The sequence below is a fragment of the Blastocystis sp. subtype 4 genome (assembly GCF_000743755.1).
Source record: "Blastocystis sp. subtype 4 strain WR1 chromosome Unknown seqid_0065, whole genome shotgun sequence".
Taxonomy (NCBI): domain Eukaryota; class Bigyra; order Opalinata; family Blastocystidae; genus Blastocystis; species Blastocystis sp. subtype 4.
The window spans coordinates 1-20,574 of NW_014569482.1; the positions used below are offsets into that span (position 1 = coordinate 1).

At 40.9% G+C, this 20,574-nt stretch overlaps 11 protein-coding genes across 11 annotated transcripts; 6 read left to right on the forward strand and 5 right to left on the reverse strand.

The window, feature by feature from the left end:
• Positions 1–209: 209 nt before the first annotated feature.
• On the reverse strand, positions 210–1,040 carry JH06_1322 (hypothetical protein; the record flags this gene model as incomplete). Its single annotated transcript, XM_014672949.1, is given in 5 exon segments — positions 210–228; positions 254–767; positions 780–813; positions 907–930; positions 948–1,040. 5 exon segments carry the CDS (start codon positions 1,038–1,040, stop codon positions 210–212), a joined length of 684 nt encoding a protein of 227 aa, XP_014528435.1.
• Positions 1,041–1,930: 890 nt separating this feature from the next.
• On the reverse strand, positions 1,931–2,713 carry JH06_1323 (hypothetical protein; the record flags this gene model as incomplete). The annotated part of the gene is made up of 3 exons (XM_014672950.1): positions 1,931–2,219; positions 2,250–2,531; positions 2,601–2,713. 3 exons carry the CDS (start codon positions 2,711–2,713, stop codon positions 1,931–1,933), a joined length of 684 nt encoding a protein of 227 aa, XP_014528436.1.
• A 161-nt stretch (positions 2,714–2,874) lies between these two features.
• JH06_1324 (hypothetical protein) lies at positions 2,875–3,644 on the forward strand (the record flags this gene model as incomplete). The annotated part of the gene is made up of 5 exons (XM_014672951.1): positions 2,875–2,977; positions 3,012–3,100; positions 3,132–3,318; positions 3,349–3,426; positions 3,457–3,644. 5 exons carry the CDS (start codon positions 2,875–2,877, stop codon positions 3,642–3,644), a joined length of 645 nt encoding a protein of 214 aa, XP_014528437.1.
• A 130-nt stretch (positions 3,645–3,774) lies between these two features.
• JH06_1325 (hypothetical protein) lies at positions 3,775–4,925 on the reverse strand (the record flags this gene model as incomplete). Its single annotated transcript, XM_014672952.1, has 7 exons — positions 3,775–3,972; positions 4,002–4,100; positions 4,130–4,217; positions 4,246–4,364; positions 4,395–4,543; positions 4,569–4,801; positions 4,831–4,925. The coding sequence occupies 7 exons, from the start codon at positions 4,923–4,925 to the stop codon at positions 3,775–3,777; spliced, it is 981 nt and encodes a 326-aa protein (XP_014528438.1).
• Positions 4,926–5,703: 778 nt separating this feature from the next.
• Positions 5,704–8,397, forward strand: JH06_1326 (histidine ammonia-lyase; the record flags this gene model as incomplete). Its single annotated transcript, XM_014672953.1, has 5 exons — positions 5,704–6,402; positions 6,433–6,561; positions 6,638–6,793; positions 6,826–6,891; positions 6,922–8,397. 5 exons carry the CDS (start codon positions 5,704–5,706, stop codon positions 8,395–8,397), a joined length of 2,526 nt encoding a protein of 841 aa, XP_014528439.1.
• Positions 8,398–8,564: 167 nt separating this feature from the next.
• Positions 8,565–10,434, forward strand: JH06_1327 (hypothetical protein; the record flags this gene model as incomplete). Its single annotated transcript, XM_014672954.1, has 10 exons — positions 8,565–8,585; positions 8,608–8,682; positions 8,719–8,765; positions 8,797–8,833; positions 8,875–8,976; positions 9,007–9,142; positions 9,174–9,195; positions 9,227–9,338; positions 9,370–9,830; positions 9,861–10,434. 10 exons carry the CDS (start codon positions 8,565–8,567, stop codon positions 10,432–10,434), a joined length of 1,587 nt encoding a protein of 528 aa, XP_014528440.1.
• Positions 10,435–10,952: 518 nt separating this feature from the next.
• Positions 10,953–13,886, forward strand: JH06_1328 (hypothetical protein; the record flags this gene model as incomplete). The annotated part of the gene is made up of 8 exons (XM_014672955.1): positions 10,953–11,030; positions 11,063–11,479; positions 11,510–11,620; positions 11,651–11,872; positions 11,912–12,745; positions 12,776–12,898; positions 12,929–13,741; positions 13,773–13,886. 8 exons carry the CDS (start codon positions 10,953–10,955, stop codon positions 13,884–13,886), a joined length of 2,712 nt encoding a protein of 903 aa, XP_014528441.1.
• Positions 13,887–14,665: 779 nt separating this feature from the next.
• Positions 14,666–16,253, forward strand: JH06_1329 (hypothetical protein; the record flags this gene model as incomplete). The annotated part of the gene is made up of 6 exons (XM_014672956.1): positions 14,666–14,760; positions 14,793–14,975; positions 15,005–15,374; positions 15,404–15,945; positions 15,977–16,145; positions 16,176–16,253. 6 exons carry the CDS (start codon positions 14,666–14,668, stop codon positions 16,251–16,253), a joined length of 1,437 nt encoding a protein of 478 aa, XP_014528442.1.
• A 240-nt stretch (positions 16,254–16,493) lies between these two features.
• JH06_1330 (tryptophanase) lies at positions 16,494–18,153 on the reverse strand (the record flags this gene model as incomplete). The annotated part of the gene is made up of 2 exons (XM_014672957.1): positions 16,494–18,048; positions 18,080–18,153. 2 exons carry the CDS (start codon positions 18,151–18,153, stop codon positions 16,494–16,496), a joined length of 1,629 nt encoding a protein of 542 aa, XP_014528443.1.
• Positions 18,154–18,634: 481 nt separating this feature from the next.
• JH06_1331 (hypothetical protein) lies at positions 18,635–19,799 on the forward strand (the record flags this gene model as incomplete). The annotated part of the gene is given in 6 exon segments (XM_014672958.1): positions 18,635–18,660; positions 18,686–18,727; positions 18,758–18,809; positions 18,840–18,921; positions 18,937–19,041; positions 19,072–19,799. The coding sequence occupies 6 exon segments, from the start codon at positions 18,635–18,637 to the stop codon at positions 19,797–19,799; spliced, it is 1,035 nt and encodes a 344-aa protein (XP_014528444.1).
• JH06_1332 (RAB GTPase) lies at positions 19,760–20,544 on the reverse strand (the record flags this gene model as incomplete). The annotated part of the gene is made up of 5 exons (XM_014672959.1): positions 19,760–20,091; positions 20,121–20,213; positions 20,243–20,296; positions 20,327–20,470; positions 20,502–20,544. The coding sequence occupies 5 exons, from the start codon at positions 20,542–20,544 to the stop codon at positions 19,760–19,762; spliced, it is 666 nt and encodes a 221-aa protein (XP_014528445.1).
• Between the last annotated feature and the right edge of the window lie 30 nt (positions 20,545–20,574).

Sequence of the window (20,574 nt, forward strand, 5' to 3'; positions counted from 1 at the left end):
ATTCTCCTCCAGACGACGAGATCCAAACACATCATCACAAGGATCCATTGAGGGCATCAGATAACGGAGATTTGAGTTGTTGTAAACAGGAATCACTGAGGGAACAGGAGTCTTAATACCAGAGTATTTCTGTTTGGTAGTAGTGATCTCCTCGAACTCATCAGGATGCCAATCAGCATAGAAAGTGAATTCCATCCAATACTTGTCCTTCATGTTCCAGTCATGGATCTTTTCACAAGAATCAATGAAATACTCAAGACGAGTCTGGAACTCTGCGGTCGTCACATCACGACTAGTACACTTCATGGTAGTGCTCCACTTGCTCAGATAGCTCAGATAACCTGCCTGATCACAAGTGAAATCAGAGTGTTCATAAGTGGGATCTGAAGGATAAGCAGGCTTTCCAGTAAGAGGTTTGCTCTTATCGAAATCAGGCTTCTTGTGAGACTCAGGAACAGTAGTCCAGTGCTGTTCAAGCTGTTCCAGATCCAAAACCTTCCAGTAAGGAGCCTCAGTAAGATCATGATTCTTATTGTACTCGTTACCAGGAGTGGCATCCATGTACTCAATATTGATTACAGATGGACCTTCACATCCAAAATAGTAATAACCAGGGTTCACACAAGTAGCATGGACAGAGGTAATCTTATCCAAAAGAACGAGTCCATTGGTCTTCATGGAGGCATCGCTAACTCTCATTCTACAACGAGAGTCTCCAGAAACTCTAGTGACCTTAACAGCAATGAATCCCTCTTCACAAGTACGCTCTACACATTAACCAATGATCATGTCTGCTACCAGAGAAAGAGAGAGCTACAAATAAACAAAATCCATCAACTCCTACCCAAAGAAATAGCAAAAACAAGAATCAATGAATTCATAGTCTTTTTGTGGTTCAAGGATTACAGGAACGGTAATTCCCGCGGGTACCTATAAATGGCACAAACTTCGAAAATCACGTTATCGACATGCATCAACGGTTTTGACAACCGATTAAGAATATAAATGGATAGAATGATGCCCAGATTAACATCCCCCATTAGGTACTATTATCAGAAGGTTTTCTGAGGAAACTTGTCAATGTCATCTATGATTTATCCAAACATGTTCTTAAGCCTACAGTCAACAATGCAAAGATGTTTCCATCAACCACACTTTCGAACACAACAACTGACTAGTCATTCATAATAATCAAGGGACCCACACTGTACAGTTGTCAACGGATGTGCGGTTCTTGATGCTTGATTGTGTCTACTAGGATAATTGGGCCAAAGAAATAACATATGTAGCTAGTAGGAATCTCTGCGTCAAATTGGATGAAGTGCGGAATACTATGTACTTGGGAGCAAGGCGTCTACTGTCAATTGATTGATGTTCATTATGTTAGAGTAGGCGTCCGTGAGTCCACCATGAAGACTGCGATAATCATCAGTGTCTTTCATCCGAGGAGGTTATTCGTAAGAACTCTAGTCGTGTTGGTGAGTTAACTGTTGTTATGCAGTGCATTGATGAGTAAATATTCAATGATAACTACATCGTTCTTAGGTTGAGCGTAGTCTGCATGCTCGGGTGGATACTAAGGCTCTGAAGTGGAAGCTTCTGGCTTATCCTTCTGTGCGTGATGCTATGTATGCTGTGATTTACAATGCCCTGGGGCTGGTGTCTAGGGTTGTGATGCTGTTGTTTCAAAATAGCTTCAGCAGCAACGTGCTAAAACGATGAAGGTCTATGATCAAGACTAGTTATGTTTGTCAGAGACGAAAATATCGTATAACCATATCGATGAAGAAGCAAAATATGTTGAAAGAGAAGAATCTCCCTGATTCCAACTCTTTGCAATCATAGAGTATCCGTCTTGGAAACTTACAACTTGGAACCTGAATAAGTATTAAGATGGTTTGTTGAGAGAAGTGAATTACAAAGAAACAGTCTATCGTCGTACTTGAATAATGGGCATTCCTCCATATCCAGCTTTGAAAATCTTTGTATGATTACATTCAATTGGCTGGAGTTGCAGGCCACCCTGTAATTCCCATGAAGACTCATTCGATCGTTCCTGAATGGCTGCATATAGATCTTCGTTATCCCAATCCTCTGTTATCTCCAAGATCATGGAATCATGATTGGCCAGTTCGATCTTGATACCAGCTTTCGGTTTATCCTTATCATAGAGACTTCGTTTATTAGATAGTTTCATTTCCCGTTTTATTGGCAGCTTTCTATAGTCAATCCAAATCATCAACTCATACATCGAGGATTGCATCTTATTTGCTTTTCCATAGAATCTAGATGGAGGAGGTACGTAGGTTTCCGTAAGATGGCCTTCGACGACGACTTTCTTTCCTTCGAGACGTACTTCACGTTCCAGTTCCCGGGGTACATATCCATCTACAACGGACTGGAAAAATGCCTTATGAGCGTCGGAATCATCGTTACGGCAAAAAGGCTCGTTCTCAACAATGTATCCATTTTTAAACAGTTTGATCAGAATTTTCTTTTCATTTCTGTTCATAATAGGTACGTACATCTTCCTACGTGTCATCGGATCCTCCAACAACAGCCATGCCACTAATGATGATATATTCTATCCGTAGCATTACCTTCCTCCTCCCTGAGAACTGATACCTCCGGCAAAGTACTCGTTTCGCTTCTTCGAATCATCGTCTTCACTGTCACTATTATTTTGAAAAGATGATAAACTAATAATAGGCATTGAATTTGGAATAAAAGAACACTCTGTGAACGAATCTATAAAAAAGTGAGTTGACCAAACCATAGGTAGTATTCGGTGATTATGAAAAGGGACATGGTGGATATTAGTCAAGGCTCACATTAACTTTCAAACAGTTTTCCTTTCTGTATTGTTCTTCCAAAATGATATCTGACTTGGAAGTGTTTGATTCGAGCGGTCTAAGTGACGAAATCAATGATGATGAGTTTACTGATGAGGAAGCTAATTCTCAACAAGGCGATGATGGTAGATTCTCTTTTAATGGGTCTAAAGGGTATAGATGAGGATGAGAAGCTGATCGAGGAAACCAAGGATTCAAACTTTGCGGATGCAATGAATAAGATTCTTGCTAGTTCAGTGGATGGAAAAGTAGGAAATCTTCCAAATTCGTAACATTGAGGAGAATCCGGTTTTGGCCAAGCGAAAACTAAATTATGCAGATGAAAAGAAGGAGCGGAGAGAGAAATTGCGTGAACTCCATGCTCAGCGATTGGAGAAGAAACGAATCGCAGAACTTGGTCATATTTTGCCTTCATCTGACGAAAAAGATGTTGAAAGGGCGTTACGTAAAGTGGCAACGAAAGGAGGTAGGTAATGGGGTGCTTGATAAGACGAAGTGACGGCTCTATTCAATGCAATCAAGAGAAGCAAGCATGTACTTCCTGAAATTGAGGAGGAAAATGAAAACAAACGAAGTATGTGTTGTTGACCGATGTTACCAAAAGAGAAGGAGAAGAAGATCACTCCATCGGACACTCTAAAGAAGAAGCTTGAAGAATCGACCACAAAGCTTGCCCAAACGCCCAAAGAGACGAAGTGGGCTGTTCTCGATGACAATATGATAGAGAAGAAAGTGGATATGCAAAACTGGGATACTATGGAGGGTGGTGAAGATGACTGGGATGAAGACTAATCTGTTTAGAGAGTGTTTTGAACAAAGAAACGATCGTACTACATCTTTCACAGGAGGAAAGGCTTGGATCTTGGACACAACTAAGGTCTTCATAACGAAAGACACATAACCTTTCATATACCCCTACACATCATTCTTCATAGAAGATGAACACTCGATATTTGAGAAGACTCAACATACATAAGAGTTCACTATCTGTCATGTGTTGATCCTGTAAATCAAGAGCTTTGTGGATCACTGAAAACGGAATCTGGGCTGATCCATACAAATCCACTACACGTTTAACGAAGGTCCGTTGAACGAGGATCTTGAGTGATGTGACAATCAGCTAAGATCAGAGAGAGTGATCAATAGTACATAGAGTCCTCGTTGAATGAGAATTGCCTCATAGTCATGTAATAGTAATGTATAGTCCCTAAGATTGCCACAACGAATTGCCTTACTCAAACGCTCATACTAGATAGCAGATAAATGAAACGAAATACTAGTGTGAAATGGAATTGTTGAAGCAATGCTTCTTTCGGTAGCACTCCAAACATCATATTCACAGGAATTAAGAAGAATAGGATCATTCTAGATATTCTTTCATCAACAGAATTACTCCATGTTATGAACCGAATTGGGATCACACGTTTGAAGAGCATGATTCAAGAGAATTTGAGCATCCTTGTAATTATCTTCATAGAGACGCACACGACCACAGTAATAGTAATAGGTGCACTAGATATGATGTGATCGATAATAACGAACCATCTGACTTAAGGAACACTGGTCCAGTTCTTGTTCAATTCGATCATGATAACTCTCGTAAATATCTTCACAGAGACGCAAACTGCCTTGGAAAAACAGAATCTTTGCCAATTCGTTAATTGATTGATATGAAGGCAATCTATTAGATTCTATTCAAGGATATACTTATAAAACCATTGGTTAGTCCATAGGCAACATCTTTTCGGTTGTTGAAGACTGTCGCTACATTACGAATGGCCATTGTGCATTCGGCAATTTCCTTAGATTCTACAGCCTTTGGAATCTCAATATCATCATTCTTTTCTCTCCTTACTTTGTATGTTACAAGTCGACTTTCCTTGATATATTGAATGACTAAAGGAATAAGCCAATCCGCTCCAAGTTCGGGAATAAAGTTGACGATAATACTACAAACAACAGTATGCTAAATTCATACTCTAATCCTTGCTTTTGCATTTTCCACGCTTTTGGATAATCATGCTGTTGTAATGACCGTAGGGATTTCATATGAGCAAAGACGATTTCTTCCATACTATTTCTCATTATAATTACGCTTTTATCACCTCCGAATTTGTTCTGGGAATATATGAACGGAGTCGGCTTTACTCTATTCCAAAACACCAGTCATTTAATTAATACGCACGATAACGCTTCGACCATCCTCTTTCCTCCATAATGAAGTGACTCTTGGAGCGTTAGACAAGAACAGAGTAATCCCGCATTTTGCGTTGATAACGCCTTTAGAATCGTTGAAAAATACTACTTGTAAAGTGATATAATGATTACAGACTTCTTGGTCCATAAGGTGATGATTAATACAATTAGTCTCTAACTACAATCTCTATCATATTGTGGTTGAATTGAGAGGTTGATACAGGAATTAAGTGTTGAGGAGTGAAATGACACAACTATAGCATTGAAAAAGTGAAAATGGAAAGGTCAATATGTATCTCGTAATCTGCATCAGTGGAGAGATTTGATAAAGAGTTTTGGTGGCGTTAGTTATTTGAAAGAGCGCTGATTTAGGCTGTTAACCGCGATTTTTCCAGTTCATTGATTCTTCGGAATTCTCGATGATCGACTCCTGTACGTGACGTAATTGTGCTGTTCATCATAGGTATCATTCTTTCCACAATATTGATTGTGGTTGTTGTCATCACTCATTCTGCTAATGAACTATAGATTCTGGCTTTACGTTGGCTATTTTCACCGATCATTAAATCCTTTAAGCAAAAGAATGTGACTGTTCATGTTTCAGAAACCGTATTCTTCGATCCGATAACAAAGTATGGATTACATTTCTTTCTAAATGAATAGAAAACAAGAATCCTTTCCTTCTCTCGATGATCCTGATTCTCTTTATCTTTCTGTCATTATTCCAGCCTATAACGAAGAAAAACGTCTTCCAAAGATGTTAGACGAATGTATTCCATATTTACAGAATCGTACAAAGGCAAATCCGTTTCGTTTTTTTGTTACTCTTTATTGTAGTGATTTTACTTGGGAAATTATAGTTGTTGATGATGGAAGCAAAGATCGAACCAAAGATGTCGCTTACGAGTATATTCAACGGTATAACGCTACCAATATTCGCGTTCTTGTAGAATACTATAATCGAGGAAAGGGAGGCGCCATTCGAATGGGTGTCTTGTCTTGTCGAGGCCGCTACATTTTGATGGCAGATGCAGATGGTGCCACTACCTTTTCTGAAATAGAAAAGCTGGAGAAGGTCGTGAAGGAGGGATATGATCTTGCTGTAGGTTCCCGGAATCATCAAAAGGAAGATGCTGTTGCTAAACGAGCATGGTATCGAAACGTTTTAATGTATGGGTTTAATTTCCTTGTGAATATTTTATCTGGGATCCACGGAATTCACGATACGCAGTGTGGTTTCAAATTGTTTTCGAGACGAGTAGCACGAAGCGTCTTCCATTCACTTCATCTCGAACGCTGGGCCTTCGATATCGAGGTTTTGTATGTAGCAAGTCGCTTGAACTACAAGATTGCTGTTTGTTTCTCTTCTTCTGTTTATGTTTAGGAGATTCCTGTCCAGTGGATAGAGATTGAAGGAAGCAAAGTAAACATCATTCAGGCATCGATTACCATGTTCCGTGATATGGTAGCAACGAGATTAGCCTATATATTGCACATTTGGCGCCTCCCCAAAGTTCTAGATTCACATATTTCCTTTGTTTGTTGTTTTGAATCCATTTGCTCGTTACGAATACAAAATCTTATAAAAGATTCGAGAACAATCTCAAGGTGAACGAAATTTCGTTCTCCAATACATGCGAGAGTGGAAACGGTGGTTGTGTTCTCTAAAAAGAAACGCGTTAGATCAAATGAGCACTGAATTGCCTATGTACTATCTGGATGGTGAGCACCTGACCCCTGAGGACGTACTTTTGTTGGTGTCGTAACTCATGGATAGCTTATGGAGTTAGGTTACAGAAAGTTCAAGCTGGATCTTGCCCCCGAGGCCTGGGCGAAGGTCGATGTAGTTTTCTCTGTTTCGTGTAATCTTTAGTCTGGCCGTCAGGTTGTCGATGATATTGTGGAGAAGAAGATTGTGAAGTACGGTATCAATACAGGTTTTGGAAACTTCAAGGATGTGATCATTCCTCCTGAATCAGTAGAGGAGCTTCAGGTGAATCTGATTCGTTCTCATGCCTCTGGAGTTGGCGAGAACCTGTCCTATGAGCGTTCTCTCCGTATGCTTGCCCTCCGTTGCAACGTGCTTGCTAAGGGAAACAGCGGAGTGTCTCACGAGTCTCTGCAGCGTGCTTTGGACTTCTTTAATGCTGGAGTTGTGTCCGTCATTCCTCTGAAGGGAACTGTGGGCGCTTCAGGAGATCTTGCTCCTCTCGCTCATCTTTGCTTGGGTCTGATTGGAGAAGGAGAGGCTTGGGATCCCGAAGACTTGACTATCAAGCCCACGGAAGAGTTGGTGAAGAAGTACAACCTGACTCCCGTCCATCTCCGCGCTAAGGAGGGTCTTGCCTTCATCAATGGAACACAGTTCATTTCCACCCTGGGTGCTGAGGCTCTCGTTCGCGCTGAGCATGCTGCCCTTCAGGCTGATATCATTTCTTGCATGACCTTCGAGGCTCTTCGTGGAACCACTGCTGCTTACTGTCATTTCATTCATGATGCTCGTAAGCATGCTGGTCAGCGCGAGGTGGCCGAACGTATGCGTGCTGTTCTGAACAACGATCTCTGGAAGTCGGATATCTTCGAGAAGCTTACCGATAAGAAGAAGGTACAGGACTCATACACACTTCGTTGCGCCCCTCAGGTCCATGGTATTACTCATGATACACTGAAGTTCGTGCGTGGAATTATCACTACCGAACTGAATTCGGCTACCGATAATCCTATGATTTTCCGTGATGATAATGGTGAACCTGTAATCATTTCTGGAGGAAACTTCCATGGAGAGTATCCTGCCGAGGCTCTCGATTTCTTGGCCATTGCTATTCACGAAATTAGTGATATTTCGGAGCGTAGAATCGAGCGTTTGGTGAACAGCTCTCTGGGTGGACTGAATCCTTTCCTGACTGTGAAGGAGCGTGGCGGTTTGGACTCGGGTTTCATGATTGCCCATTGCTGTGCTGCTGCTCTGGTGTCGGAGAACAAGGTGCTCACCCATCCTGGTTCCGTGGATTCTATCTCCACTTCTGCTGGTCAGGAGGATCACGTGTCTATGGGAGGATTCTGCGCCAGAAAGGCTCTGGAAGTCACTGAGAACGTAGAGAATGTAATTGCTATCGAGTTACTCGCTGCATGCCAGGGTGTGTGGTTGCTGAACGAGAAGCCAACCGAGCCTCTGCAGAAAGTGTATGAGCTTGTCAGAGAGAATGTGACACCTTATACTCGTGATCGCTTCATGAGTCCTGATATCAAGAAGGTCCATAAGTTGGTCAAGGAGAACAAGGTCTGGGAGGCTGTTGCTCCTTACATTGAGAAGTACCATCAGTACGAGCTTGAGCATGGTGCTAAGTAAATGGTTTGCCCGTTGTTGTTTGTTGTAATACATTCCCGCGATTCTCGACTAGCCTTTTATAGAGTTTCTTTTAGAAGACATTTCATCAGATTCTTTTTTTATAATCGTTCGTTCTTACGTTTTAATTTGTCTGATTGTATAGATCTATTGTTATTTCATAATCCAACATGCCGGTATCTCATTTTGCCCTAAGAAGACTCATCCGCTTAGAATTCTCCTAAGAAGCCGGAAGGTTCGAAGAAATCACAGAAGAAGGCCACAGAAGAGAAGAATCTTTCGTTGAAGGTATTTGGGTCTGTATTGAAGAAAGCTTATTGATAGAAGGGAAATGCTGTTGAATCTCCGTTCCCTATTCGACCATCCAAACAGTAGGTCTTCTGGTTTCTTCTCACTGGGTAGAAAGAAGAGGGATCATAAGGAACAGCTGAGTGAAAAGGTAAGTTGTTAGGACGTGTTGTCAATCTTACCGTCTTGTAGAAAGAGAAGAAGGCGACGATCCCCAAGAAAGCAGGCAGAGAAACGGAGAAGATTTCTTCTAAAAAGGCCGAGAAAGCAAGGAAGGCTGAGAAATCCAAAGAGGTAGGGCCTATGGTAGAATTCGAACCCTAGATTGAATTAATGGACGAGAAAAAGAAGGTTGAGGAGGAAAAGAAGTTGCAGTCTTCGCTTTCCACAGAAATTATTGGAGAAAAGAAGATCGATACTGCAAATGGAAAGAAGATGGAAGAGGAAGTCCTCGATGATGGTAAGGAGTGGATAAGATGGGTGATTTGTAGAATTGACGTATCCTTTTTTCCAGTACAGTTTTCCTCCTTTTTTTATTCTTTAGCAAGCATCCAATGTTATTTGCCGTATTTATTCCCGATAACACGAATCGAGAAATCATTTATGTAAATAAGAAGTTATTCGTCATTGCAAGACGTCACACTGCAGATTATGTGGTATTTTAAATGACATTCACATGATGCGAAGATCACAGATCGTCGTGTTAGTAATGATGGCATTCGAATCTCTGTAAAGGTTGAGTATGATCGTGCGGAGATCTCAGCACGCCGCTTCTCAGCTTCTTCTGTTTACGTGAATGATATCGAGCGATTGGAATGTGCATGGACACCACTTCTGAATGGTGATACATTGACGTTTGCTGATGGATCTCGTTACACCTTCTATAATATTTACAACCAGCGAGATTTGGATGAGATCATTGTGGATGAGAACTCGATCGTACGGTATGTGCGGAAGAATATGTTGGATGAGGACGAGAGGCCACAGGGATTTGTATCAGTTCTTTCAAAGGAGACTAATTTTGATGCAATTGACCATTCTCATGACAATGAGGAAGTGTTGTCAGATGAGGAGGAGATGGAAGATGATGATGAGATACGACCAGAGTCTTCGGTACTTGTTGATAAGTTGATTCCAGGTCTAATCCCGTATGATAAGAGAGTTGACATGATGTTTAGAGGTGTGATAGGAACAGCAGGCGACAATGTGGAAGCATCAGATAGCTCAGAGGAGAAGGAGCCAAAAGATGCAAAAGCGATTCAAAAGGAATTATTAGATAATGTGAATACGTTGAACTCGATGATTGGTGCTGCTGTGAAGGATGAGGATTCATTTGTTCATCGTGTGAATGAGAAGGAGAATCCTTTTGATGATGGTGAAGGTAGCTTAGTTCAAATGAAGCGACCGACTGAACGTCGCTTGATTGATGTGTTGCTGACAGATCGTCGAAAGAGTCTTCCATCCCTGGATTTGAATGAACCTCTAACGAGTTCCAATGTATTTAGTCTGATCCCAAGTCGACGTGGAAATGAAAAACGACGAGAGAAACATGTAATTCGATTAGAATCAAGTAATCGAATGAGTGGGAATGCTGGTGATTATGAAGATCGAACCTTTATCATGTATCGTAGTAAGAATAAGTTAATGCCTTCCACTTGTGATGTGTATGATGTAAGTATTGGTGTTGATTATTCATGGAGAATGAATGATTCATATGATTATGTATCATTCATTCTCTGTTTACTCACTTAGAATCATTCATTAATCATTCATTCTCTCTTCACTCATTCACTAATCATTCTCCCTTCACTCATTCACTAATCATTCTCCCTCTATTCATTCACTAATCATTCATTCTTCCTTCACTCATTCACTAATCCATTCATTCTCTCTTCACTCATTCACTAATCATTCTCCTTCTCTAACCTTACAGATTGTTGTCGATGCATTCTTCCGTGAGATGATGGAAGGAATTGACCTTGATGATATTAAAGCGTTTTCATTCTCATATCCTTCTCATCTCTAGTCTTCTAACACAAAACACGAAGAATCAAAATAGTCATTATCGCCAATTGGTTCGTGAGACTGTTCAACAAGGAATCATTACTCCAGAGAAGAATTCAACAACTTTTGATACTTGTGGGTACCATATCACAGAATCATTCCAGCGTTATTGTTCCCTTCTCTTTCAATCTTATATTTCCAATACCAAATACGTAACTAACAAAGATAACGAATCTAAACATGCTTATCCTCCTCAATTTGTACGTATGAGTTGTGAAAATGGAAGACAATACATTAACAATATTATTCTCTCTCTAGCTCATGAACAGAAAGCTGATATGATCGTATGAGAGTATTGATATATATGAACTTCTAGACATTCAACTATCAGAAGAATATTCTTATTGAAGGAACTCCTCTGTGTTATCGGAAGTATCTCTTTGGTCTCTTCCCTTCTACTGTTCATATCAAACCAGCATTACAAGCAATTCCAAAGAGACGATTATCGGAGAATGGTAGTAGGAATGATTCGTTTGAAGAGATCATTCTGGATGATCCTTACTTCACAATGATTGATGATGAAGGAGTAGAAGAAGAAGAGGAGGATGGAATGAGTGATGGTGAAGATGAGAGCATGGAGATAATCGATGATGAATATGGTGATGATGATAGTGGAGCTGGAACGAAGATACCTTCTAAAGAAGAAGATGAGATTATGGAAGGTGATATTGTAGTGGTATCTGCACTACCTAAGGAATCCAATTCTGTACCTCATTTACTAAAGACGAATAAGGTATTCATCGTACTTATGATTCTTATGTAGCCTGTATTGCTTCATTATCCTCGTTCTCTTCCTCTACCAAAACTTCCTGATTCTCCTAAGCATAAAGAGAAGGAACGTCGTGCAGTGGTTGTGAAAGTGATTGGAAATCGCGTAAGATATGAATCAAAGTCTGAATCATAGTTAATCATTCGATATCTCGATAAGGAAGAGTCGGATGATCGTTCCTTATCAATTCGCTTGTCTCGTCGATCGGTTGATCTTACCGAATCTCAGGGACCTGATCGAGAGTCAAAGAAACGTGCAAAGAATCAAGCATTAGCTCGTAGTCTACATTCATGCCAGAGAAGTCAGGTTCGGAAGTGGGTCGATGAGGACGATCAGAAGTTTATTCTCATGAAGTGTGTGAATGATGCATGTGTTGATAAGAATTCTAATCATTAGATTCTAAGTGAACGAAATGAGAATATGAAGCAGGTTGAGAATCCGTATTCCATCATTCTTTCATTCATCACTAGACGACCTTTGTTTATCGTATTTGAAGATGCTCCGCTGTTGATCAAACGACGAAACGCCAATATTTTATCACTGCTTAGTGTTCATGATAAAATATTCTCATATCCTCTGTTTATCATTCTCACAGAGAAGTCTCATGGTCGTCAACAAGCTCAGAATAATGTGATGATGTTAGGAGGTCTCTCCATGCTGATGAGAGCTCCTGTTCGTCAACGTTCTGGTGATGGACGTTCACATATTGAACAGTACTTTGACAGTGTGATGGAGAGAGCATTCACACTACCTTACTCAGGTATCGATCTGACTTTGCAGACAGATATCATGGTGATTGAAGTGCCAGTACCAGTTGATAGCAAATATAAGTACTCTTATGATAAGAAAGTGGAAGAAGATGATAAGGCTGCTATGCGTGTTAAGCATATAAAAGAGCTTGAATTCTTCTTACGTGCTCATCATTTGTACTGTCCTGAAATTGATAAGATTCGTTATTTGGATCTGAAGAGAATCAAGAACTGGTTATCAATCATTCGTATGGCTTATAGTCTTCAAGCAAGTAAAGGATTACGTTATGTCCGTGAGGATGAAATATTCGATGTTTATAACAAATCTAAGGATTCAATTGTACGTACTGGGAAACCTGTCTATGTAAGTGAGAATCCTGGAGATACTCTGTATGCAGTAATGGATCGGAAGTGTCTGGAATATGCATTGAAAGTGTCATACAATACACAGAAAGAGAGTCAACCAGATTCATCTCAAGAAGTAGGCTAGGTAGAAGGTTGTGAGACGTAGATTCGGACACGGAATGAGAGTGAGAAGCGACTTATCTCCAATGGTTCATTCATTTCTCCAAACAATATTACTGTTGGATTTGATGATGTGGGTTCTCTGGAGAATGTTAAGGCGAAACTTCGAGTATGTATTGAATGATTTCATTACTTCCAGGAAGCAATCGTGTTACCTCTGCGTCGTCCCGAGATTTTCGCACAATCATCACTACTCAAGTCATGCAAGGGTCTACTCCTTTTTGGTCCTCCTGGTACTGGAAAGACGATGCTAGCGAAGGCTTTGGCACGAGAGAGTGGAGCTAACTTCCTTTCGATTGCTACGTCTACAATATTTAACAAGTACGTAGGTGAAAGTGAGCAGAACACACGCGCTATCTTCACTCTGGCTGCTAGACTCTCTCCTTGTGTGATCTTCATTGATGAAATTGATTCTATTCTGAGTTCACGTTCCTCAGGGGGTAGCAGTGAAGAATATACACGAAAAGTGAAGAATGAATTTATGTCATGTTGGGATGGACTGCTAACTGATGAGAATCTGCGTGTAGTTGTGATTGGATGCACGAATCGTCCGTTCGATCTTGATGATGCTGTATTGAGACGTTTCTCACGCAAATTATTGGTTGATTTGCCTGATGCTGAGCAACGTGAGAAGATTTTGAAGGTGATTCTGCGCAAGGAAAAGCTGAGTGACGACGTAGATCTGAAGGCGATTGCAAGCGATACAATGACGAAGGGCTTCTCTGGAAGTGATTTGTACAATCTCTGTCAAGCAGCTGCTTATATGCCCGTACGCGAGATTGTAGCAAAAGAAGAAGCAGAACCAGCAAAATCGAATGAACCAAAAATGGATTCGATGGGATTATTGTCATTGGATGATGAGGATGATGAAAATGGAATGGAAGTGGAGGATAAAGAGGAGATTAAGGTACGTCCATTGACAATGAAGGACTTTGAAAAGGCTTCGAAAGAAGTGGGCTATAAGAGGGAAGGATGATACATAGATTACATTCAGTTTCGAAGAGTCGAATAGTGTTATTCGAGCTATTCGTGAGTGGAATGAGAAGTACGGAGACAATGGATCTCGAAAGTCCGACGACCTATCCTATTATATTTAATGGATCTGTGTTTGTTTGATTTTGAACTATTACCTTCAATAGGTAATTATCTTTCGACCTCAAGTTAAAAGAATTTGATTGGTCCATTTCAATTGCAAAGAAGTGTCCATCTTTCATCTACGCGTTGAAAATTAGATCGATAAAGGAGTTTATGTCAAGGATGTTCTCCGGAACATTCGGATCTATTCGTTCATTTGGTCTAAAGAGAGCGGGTAGTGATCTCATCTATTCATGCATTCCAAGGTATTTTATGTATTCCATTGAATTACTTCTGTAGAGTGAATAGTTCGTGGCCACACTGTGGTCTTTGTAACCAACGTATTACTCTTGACAAAGAGATTTTTATGTAGAACCATTACAATTGACTAGTAATGATGTAGGTTTGGAGACACTCCATTTTGTTCGGAGAATTGTCGGTCTCTCGCCATTACCGCAGCAACTCGTCTTTTAGCCCACTAATGCTGGCACCGAAGTAGGTCTATCGTAACTGTTCTCTCGTTGTTCCATACCATTCTTCATGTAACCGTTATTCGTTGTTCGTTATTTTTGTTATGTTTGTTCAACCATCAGGAATCGCTTCTTATCAAGACAGGATGTTTGAACTTAACTGTTTCTTTGAAGTACCGTAGAATGGAGATATGATGTCAATAAGGTAATTTCCAGCTTTTCAGGGTCATAGCATTCGTATTGAGCACAATAATCACGTATGGACTAATAACCTGTGCGTCCAATCGTTTGTCCGTTCTTCTTGCTTCTCCCATTTTTTCTCCTCTTCTATCATGATACGTTCTTTTACTAAAAATCATAAGCTATTAACTGCATGCACTGCAACTGCTGGTGTGGGGGGTCTGTTTCTCATAAAACGGGAGAATCGGTATTTCAGGTTGTCTCCTTTCTGATATTTAGCTTGAAGGTGAGCGATGCGATGGAAAGGGTCTCTCGAACAACTTACTTTTTGGGGAATGCAGGAATCATCGTCTATGACTATTGGTATTCCTTCCGAAAAGTCGATAGGGGTACCCCTGAGTATGAAGCCCTGGAACATGAGATTAATGAGCGAACAGCCAAACGACTTTTTCGTATTTGCGAGTAAACTCTATATCTTCTTTCCATTTTAGTCATCTTGGAGGTTATTTTGCAAAGTTTGGTCAAATGATTTCGTCCATGGAGAGGAGTATTCCTCCCGAATTCGTCAAGGAACTCTCCAAGTGTCAAGACAATCTTAGTCCCGTTCCCTTTTCTGAGTTTGAGCGAGTTATTAAGGAAGATTTGGGTATGAAACCTGAAGATATTTTCGAAAGAGTGGAAGATGTTCCTATTGGCTGTGCTTCTCTAGCTCAAGTCCACCGTGGTACTCTAAAGACGGGAGAAGATGTGGCTATCAAAGTCCAGTATCCCACTGTTGCCCGGAATACACAAGTTGATCTTCGAAACATGGAATTTGTAACAAAGCTTTGTGCGAAGATATTCAAGCATTTCCAATATGATGTAAATGTGTTTGAAGTGGTTCACTTTAGTGGATTGTTCCGAAGTTGCGAAGTACTGTAGAGAGTGAGTTTGATTTTAGCGAAGAACTCAATAACATGGAACAATGTCGAGAGTTCTTCCTTCCTAATCCATCAATCTATGTTCCAAAGGCATATCGTGAATACTCATCAAAACGAATCGTTGTAATGGAGTATATTGATGGAGTCAAAGTAAACGATCTGAATGGAATTAGGCAATCTGGATTCAAGCCACACGACGTTGGTATGCTGTGCATCCAAGCATTCAGTGATATGATCTTCCGATTCAATAGCGTTCATATGGATCCTCATCCCGGTAATCTACTTGTCCGGCCGATTCCGGGTACTCACAATCCGCAATTGGTGATTCTGGATCATGGAATGTATTATCATTTTAGCGAGGGATTCAATGAGCGTTTTAGGAAGATGTGGTTAGCGATGATTCAGCAAGACCATGAAGCAATGCGAGAGAGTTGTAAACCATGGGGATTGGAAGATAGTGCGGAGTTCTTATCAATTATGTTCACGGGTCGAGGAGGCATGATGAATCGTAAGTAGGAGTTTGGATATGGATTTGAGGAGTAGAATGGGTGAAGAGCTTACAGATGAGGAGAAAGAACAGATGAGGAAATTCAGAGAAGAACAAATGAAGAAACGTGATATGGAGAAGATGCAGGAGCGAATGGAGAAAATGCAGGAAATGATGAAAAAGATGCCGCTGGAGATGAATGCTGTGATTCGGAATCAGATGCTGGTAAGGATTATGCTTGCTTGTGAAGAGTAGTTATCAAATCTGATCAAGGTACTAGAATGTTCACAGTATGAAAAGCTGACAGTGATGACTGAAATGGCAGTTCGGTAGGTATCTTGGGATGTGTGATGAATGAGTAGAGGAATGTATCGCGATATTGATGGGCATGTGGATTATTTAGCATTGTTGAAGTGGAAGTTCTATCTATTAGTGTTGAAATGGAAGCTCATTTTCCATGATTTGATGGTTGATTGGTACTACAGATGGTATCTTAAACGAGCTACCCTTACTCTACCTAATTCGATTGTTTGTTCAACAAACAACATAGATCACAGATCCCCTTATATAAACTTACTTGGGAATAGGCAAGGGCGCAATTCCAGATTGGAAGTGACGAAGTCTGAGTTCAGCTCCTCTAACAACCTTTACTGGAGGAATTTCGTGTCTGGCATCATATACAGCCTTGCAAGCCTTGACAGTATAGTTGATATGTGAGTCATTGAGCTGGTTACGAGGTACAGCGAAACGTACCAGGTTCAATACTCCCTTCTGCTCTTCCTTGGTCTTCTGATCATATTCAAAAGCGAAAGGACCCAACTCGCAAGCACGAATACCATAGTTACGGAGAAGTTCAATGCAGAAACCAACTCCAGGGAAAGACAGAGGAGTCATGTAGGGAATACCCTCGAAGAATTTGTCCATATCCAGATACACAGCATGACCTCCAGAAGGCAAAATCACAGGCAGTCCTTCCTTGGCAAATCCCTCAGCCAAACGACGCACCTGATCAATACGACGCTTCAAATAGGTGAGCTTCTGAACCTCGAACATACCCACAGCGCAACACATCACATCACGTCCGCTCAGACCTCCATATGAATCGTTACCATACTGAAGAATCTGCTGCTCCTTAATACGAGTTCCGATCTGCATCTTCTCCGAAGAGAACTTCTTGCTGAAGAGACCACGGTCTCTGAAGGCAAGAATACCACCAATATTGACCAGACCATCCTTCTTCAGGGACATGGTGAAGGCATCAGCATACTTGAAACACTCCTGGAGAATACGAGGAATTGACCAGGTCTTGTAGGGCTCCTCGAACTCCTGAATGAAACGAGCATTCTCAACGCATCGGCAAGCATCGAAGATCAGAGGCAGATCGTACTTCCTGCAGATGGCACTCACTTCCTGGATGTTAGCAAGAGACACAGGCTGGCCAGCACCAGTGTTGTTGGTGATAGTCAGCAGGACGAAAGGAATCTTCTCGACTCCGTGTTCCTTGATAACCTCCTCAAGACGCTCGCAGTCCATATTGCCCTTGAAGGGGTTCTCAGTCCAGATCTTCTCCACTGGGAAAGGATCATAAAGGTTCTTGGCGAAGAGATTCATAGGCTGGAACAGGTTGTTACGAGCATTTCCTTCGGTTGTATCAAAGAAACCATTGGAAGGAATGGTGTACTTGACCTTGTCTCCAGTGCGTTCATAGAGAACCTTACGAAGAGTAGCGTACAGAAGATTCTCAGCACAACGACCCTGAGGACAGATGAAGAAGTTAGGACGCTCCAACTGGTACACACCTCCATTCACAAAACCTCCTTCGCAAGGAGCCAAGAGCTCCTCAATCAGCTCTTCATTGGTGGCCTCATCAGTCAAGACCTTGTAGACCAGTCTCTTCTGGTTGTCACCACGCTCGAACAGATCACGAGCAGCATCAAGGAAGCAGTAATATCCATGATTTCTTCCATAAGCCTCATCTCCACGCATTAAAGCACACCACTGGACATCAGTCATAGAGGAAGATCCAGAGTCGGACAAATAATCAACAGTGATCATGGGAGAAGGGAATGAGAACATGTTGTACTCAGTTTTCTCCAGGATACGGCTTCTCTCTTCCACAGTACAGTCACTAGAGTCACAAAGACCCAAGTAAATCCTACCGAGTATTACGAACGACGTACTGATAGGCGGTTGGGACAGGACAGTTCAGGGACTCAGCTTTAGCAAAAGGCATGGCTTATACACTCACAATCAAAGAAATAATGAAGAGTATCTAAGAATCATCACGAGGGAAACGTGGAACCCGGATATAATGTTTCTAAAGGACCTAATTCCTGAGAAATTGGCTGCTTCGAAAAATGAGTTTTGGATTGTGATGTACATAATTGGATCGTTGTCATGACGTCATCTTCTAGACGGTTTAGACTGATTCATGTAGAAATCGAGAGCATATTAAATGGAGAGATGTAAGAACATAATGGTTCTTGGATTGTTGTGAGAACACTAAAACAGTATTGTCGAAACACAGTTTTGAAGATATTCGGTATGGTGTACCATTTCTTCCTGAAGTTGCACTCTTCACAAAATAGGTGTATCTCCATAGAAACACATCTAGACTGTGGTGATAGGTTTGTGGATCCTATTGTGTATCTCTTTCACGAACAGGTAGATGGAAGTAGATTTCATTGAACAAGCTTGGCACTAACAATTGTACGATGAATTCTTCAAAGAAGAAGTACATGTATTTTTGAATTTGTTAAATGTAGGATCAAAGGAAAACGAATATTCCAATACGGGAACTACGATCGGTAAGGAGATGCCAATTTCATCATTTCTAGTTATTATGGTTACCGACTATCTCTAACAGACAAGGAATCAAATTCGGATAAGGTTTAGGTTATCTATGATGGTGATGCTTAGGTGTGGGCAGATCCTCGATTGCTCATGCTAAAGAAACAATACTTTCGAAAGAAGATTGTGTTAGATATTGGTTGCAATGCTGGTTATTTAACGATAGCGCTAGCCCATCAGTTTCGGCCTCGTATGATATTTGGAATCGATTTGGATGGAGTTTTAATTGCAAAGGCTCGTAAGGTACTGAGTTTTCGTGCCAATGAGTTGAGTACGTTCCATATCTTGGAATGAACTGTAGTGAAGAAGAAGATTGCAGACGTATCTAAGCGAACTGCAAAACAAAAGAGAGATGATTTCTCTGAGGAAGGGAGTGAAAGTGATGAAGAGAAGCAGCTCTTATCGTTTTCCCACTATCATTTTAAGGAAGTGTCAATTTATGAGGATTCTAACCAGACTACCATAATAAATGAAACTCTTTTCAAAAACTTTCCCTACAATGTATACTTTAAAGTGGAAAACTTTTTGACTGATCAACATTCTATGAGACAATATGATACTATCACTTGGTCGATTTCTCTCTTTTTTCTCATTCCTAGCTTTTCTGTCACGAAATGGATCCATCTGAATTGGGGTGATAAGGGCATTCTCTTACTGTTTCTGAAAGTATATGCTCTCCTCAAGCAACATGGAATTTTCATTCTTGAGTATCAGCAGTGGTCCTCCTATCACAAGAAGTGTCACTATTCCAAGACTCTGGAGGATAATTATTCTACGATCAAGATTCATCCAGAGGAATTCCCATTAATTCTTCAGAAGATGGGGATGCAAATGATTTCGAATCGTCGTCCCACATTATCACCGGGTATAAATCATTCTGTGACCAAAGGATTCAATCGGAATATTGCAGTGTTCAAAAAATCTGGAAAGGAGGTAGATTTTGATATCCACCAGGTGACTCTGGATAATCTGGAATCGTTCATTCCTCTTCAAGAGTATTTAACCATTTCTGTCCCTCCTGTAAAATAAGGTGTTTGAAACAAACCCAAGTAACAGCAACAACCCTTCTTTTCCTCAACAGGAGCCTGTGTCGCAATTGTCGTAGGGCTCGAAGAAGACGTTGGAGCATTTGGAATAAAGTCATTACGCTTACGACTAATAATGCTAGTCGCCATTTCAGTAAAAAGAGCATCGATGCCCTCGCCTGTCTTTGCAGAGGTATAAAATACACGTGCATGGATTGATCGAGCATAATCTTCGATAGAACGCTTGTCTATTCCCGCATTCTTGTCCATTTTGTTACATGCCAGAAGTAGTGTGACTACATTAAAGGAAGTAACCAAATCTAACATTGTCGTCCAGCGTTGTGTTGGTTCAACTCTCGTAACCATCCATCTAACACTCCCATTGTTTCTGGACGTGATGCATCAAATACGATGACAGCTACGTAATCAAGGGAAGAGAAGCAGTACCTCCATCTACATCCTTATAGTACAGAGAACTCATGGATCGAAACACCTCCTGACCTAAGGATCATCCACTCGAATGGGAACTACCGGCAGTATCCCAAATTTTCATGGTAACTGACATGTTTCCCGATGTTACAGTTTTCATCAAAAATGAGGCACCAATAGTCGTTATTGAATTCTCTACGAAGCGTCCTCGTACATAACGAACGGATAGACACGTTTTCCCCACATCTACGCTAACAAGGCAGAACCAACCACTAACCCGGAGGTCCTATTACAACAATCTTCGATTCAATAGAATTCATTGAGCCGAAAAAGACAATGCGGATACATGT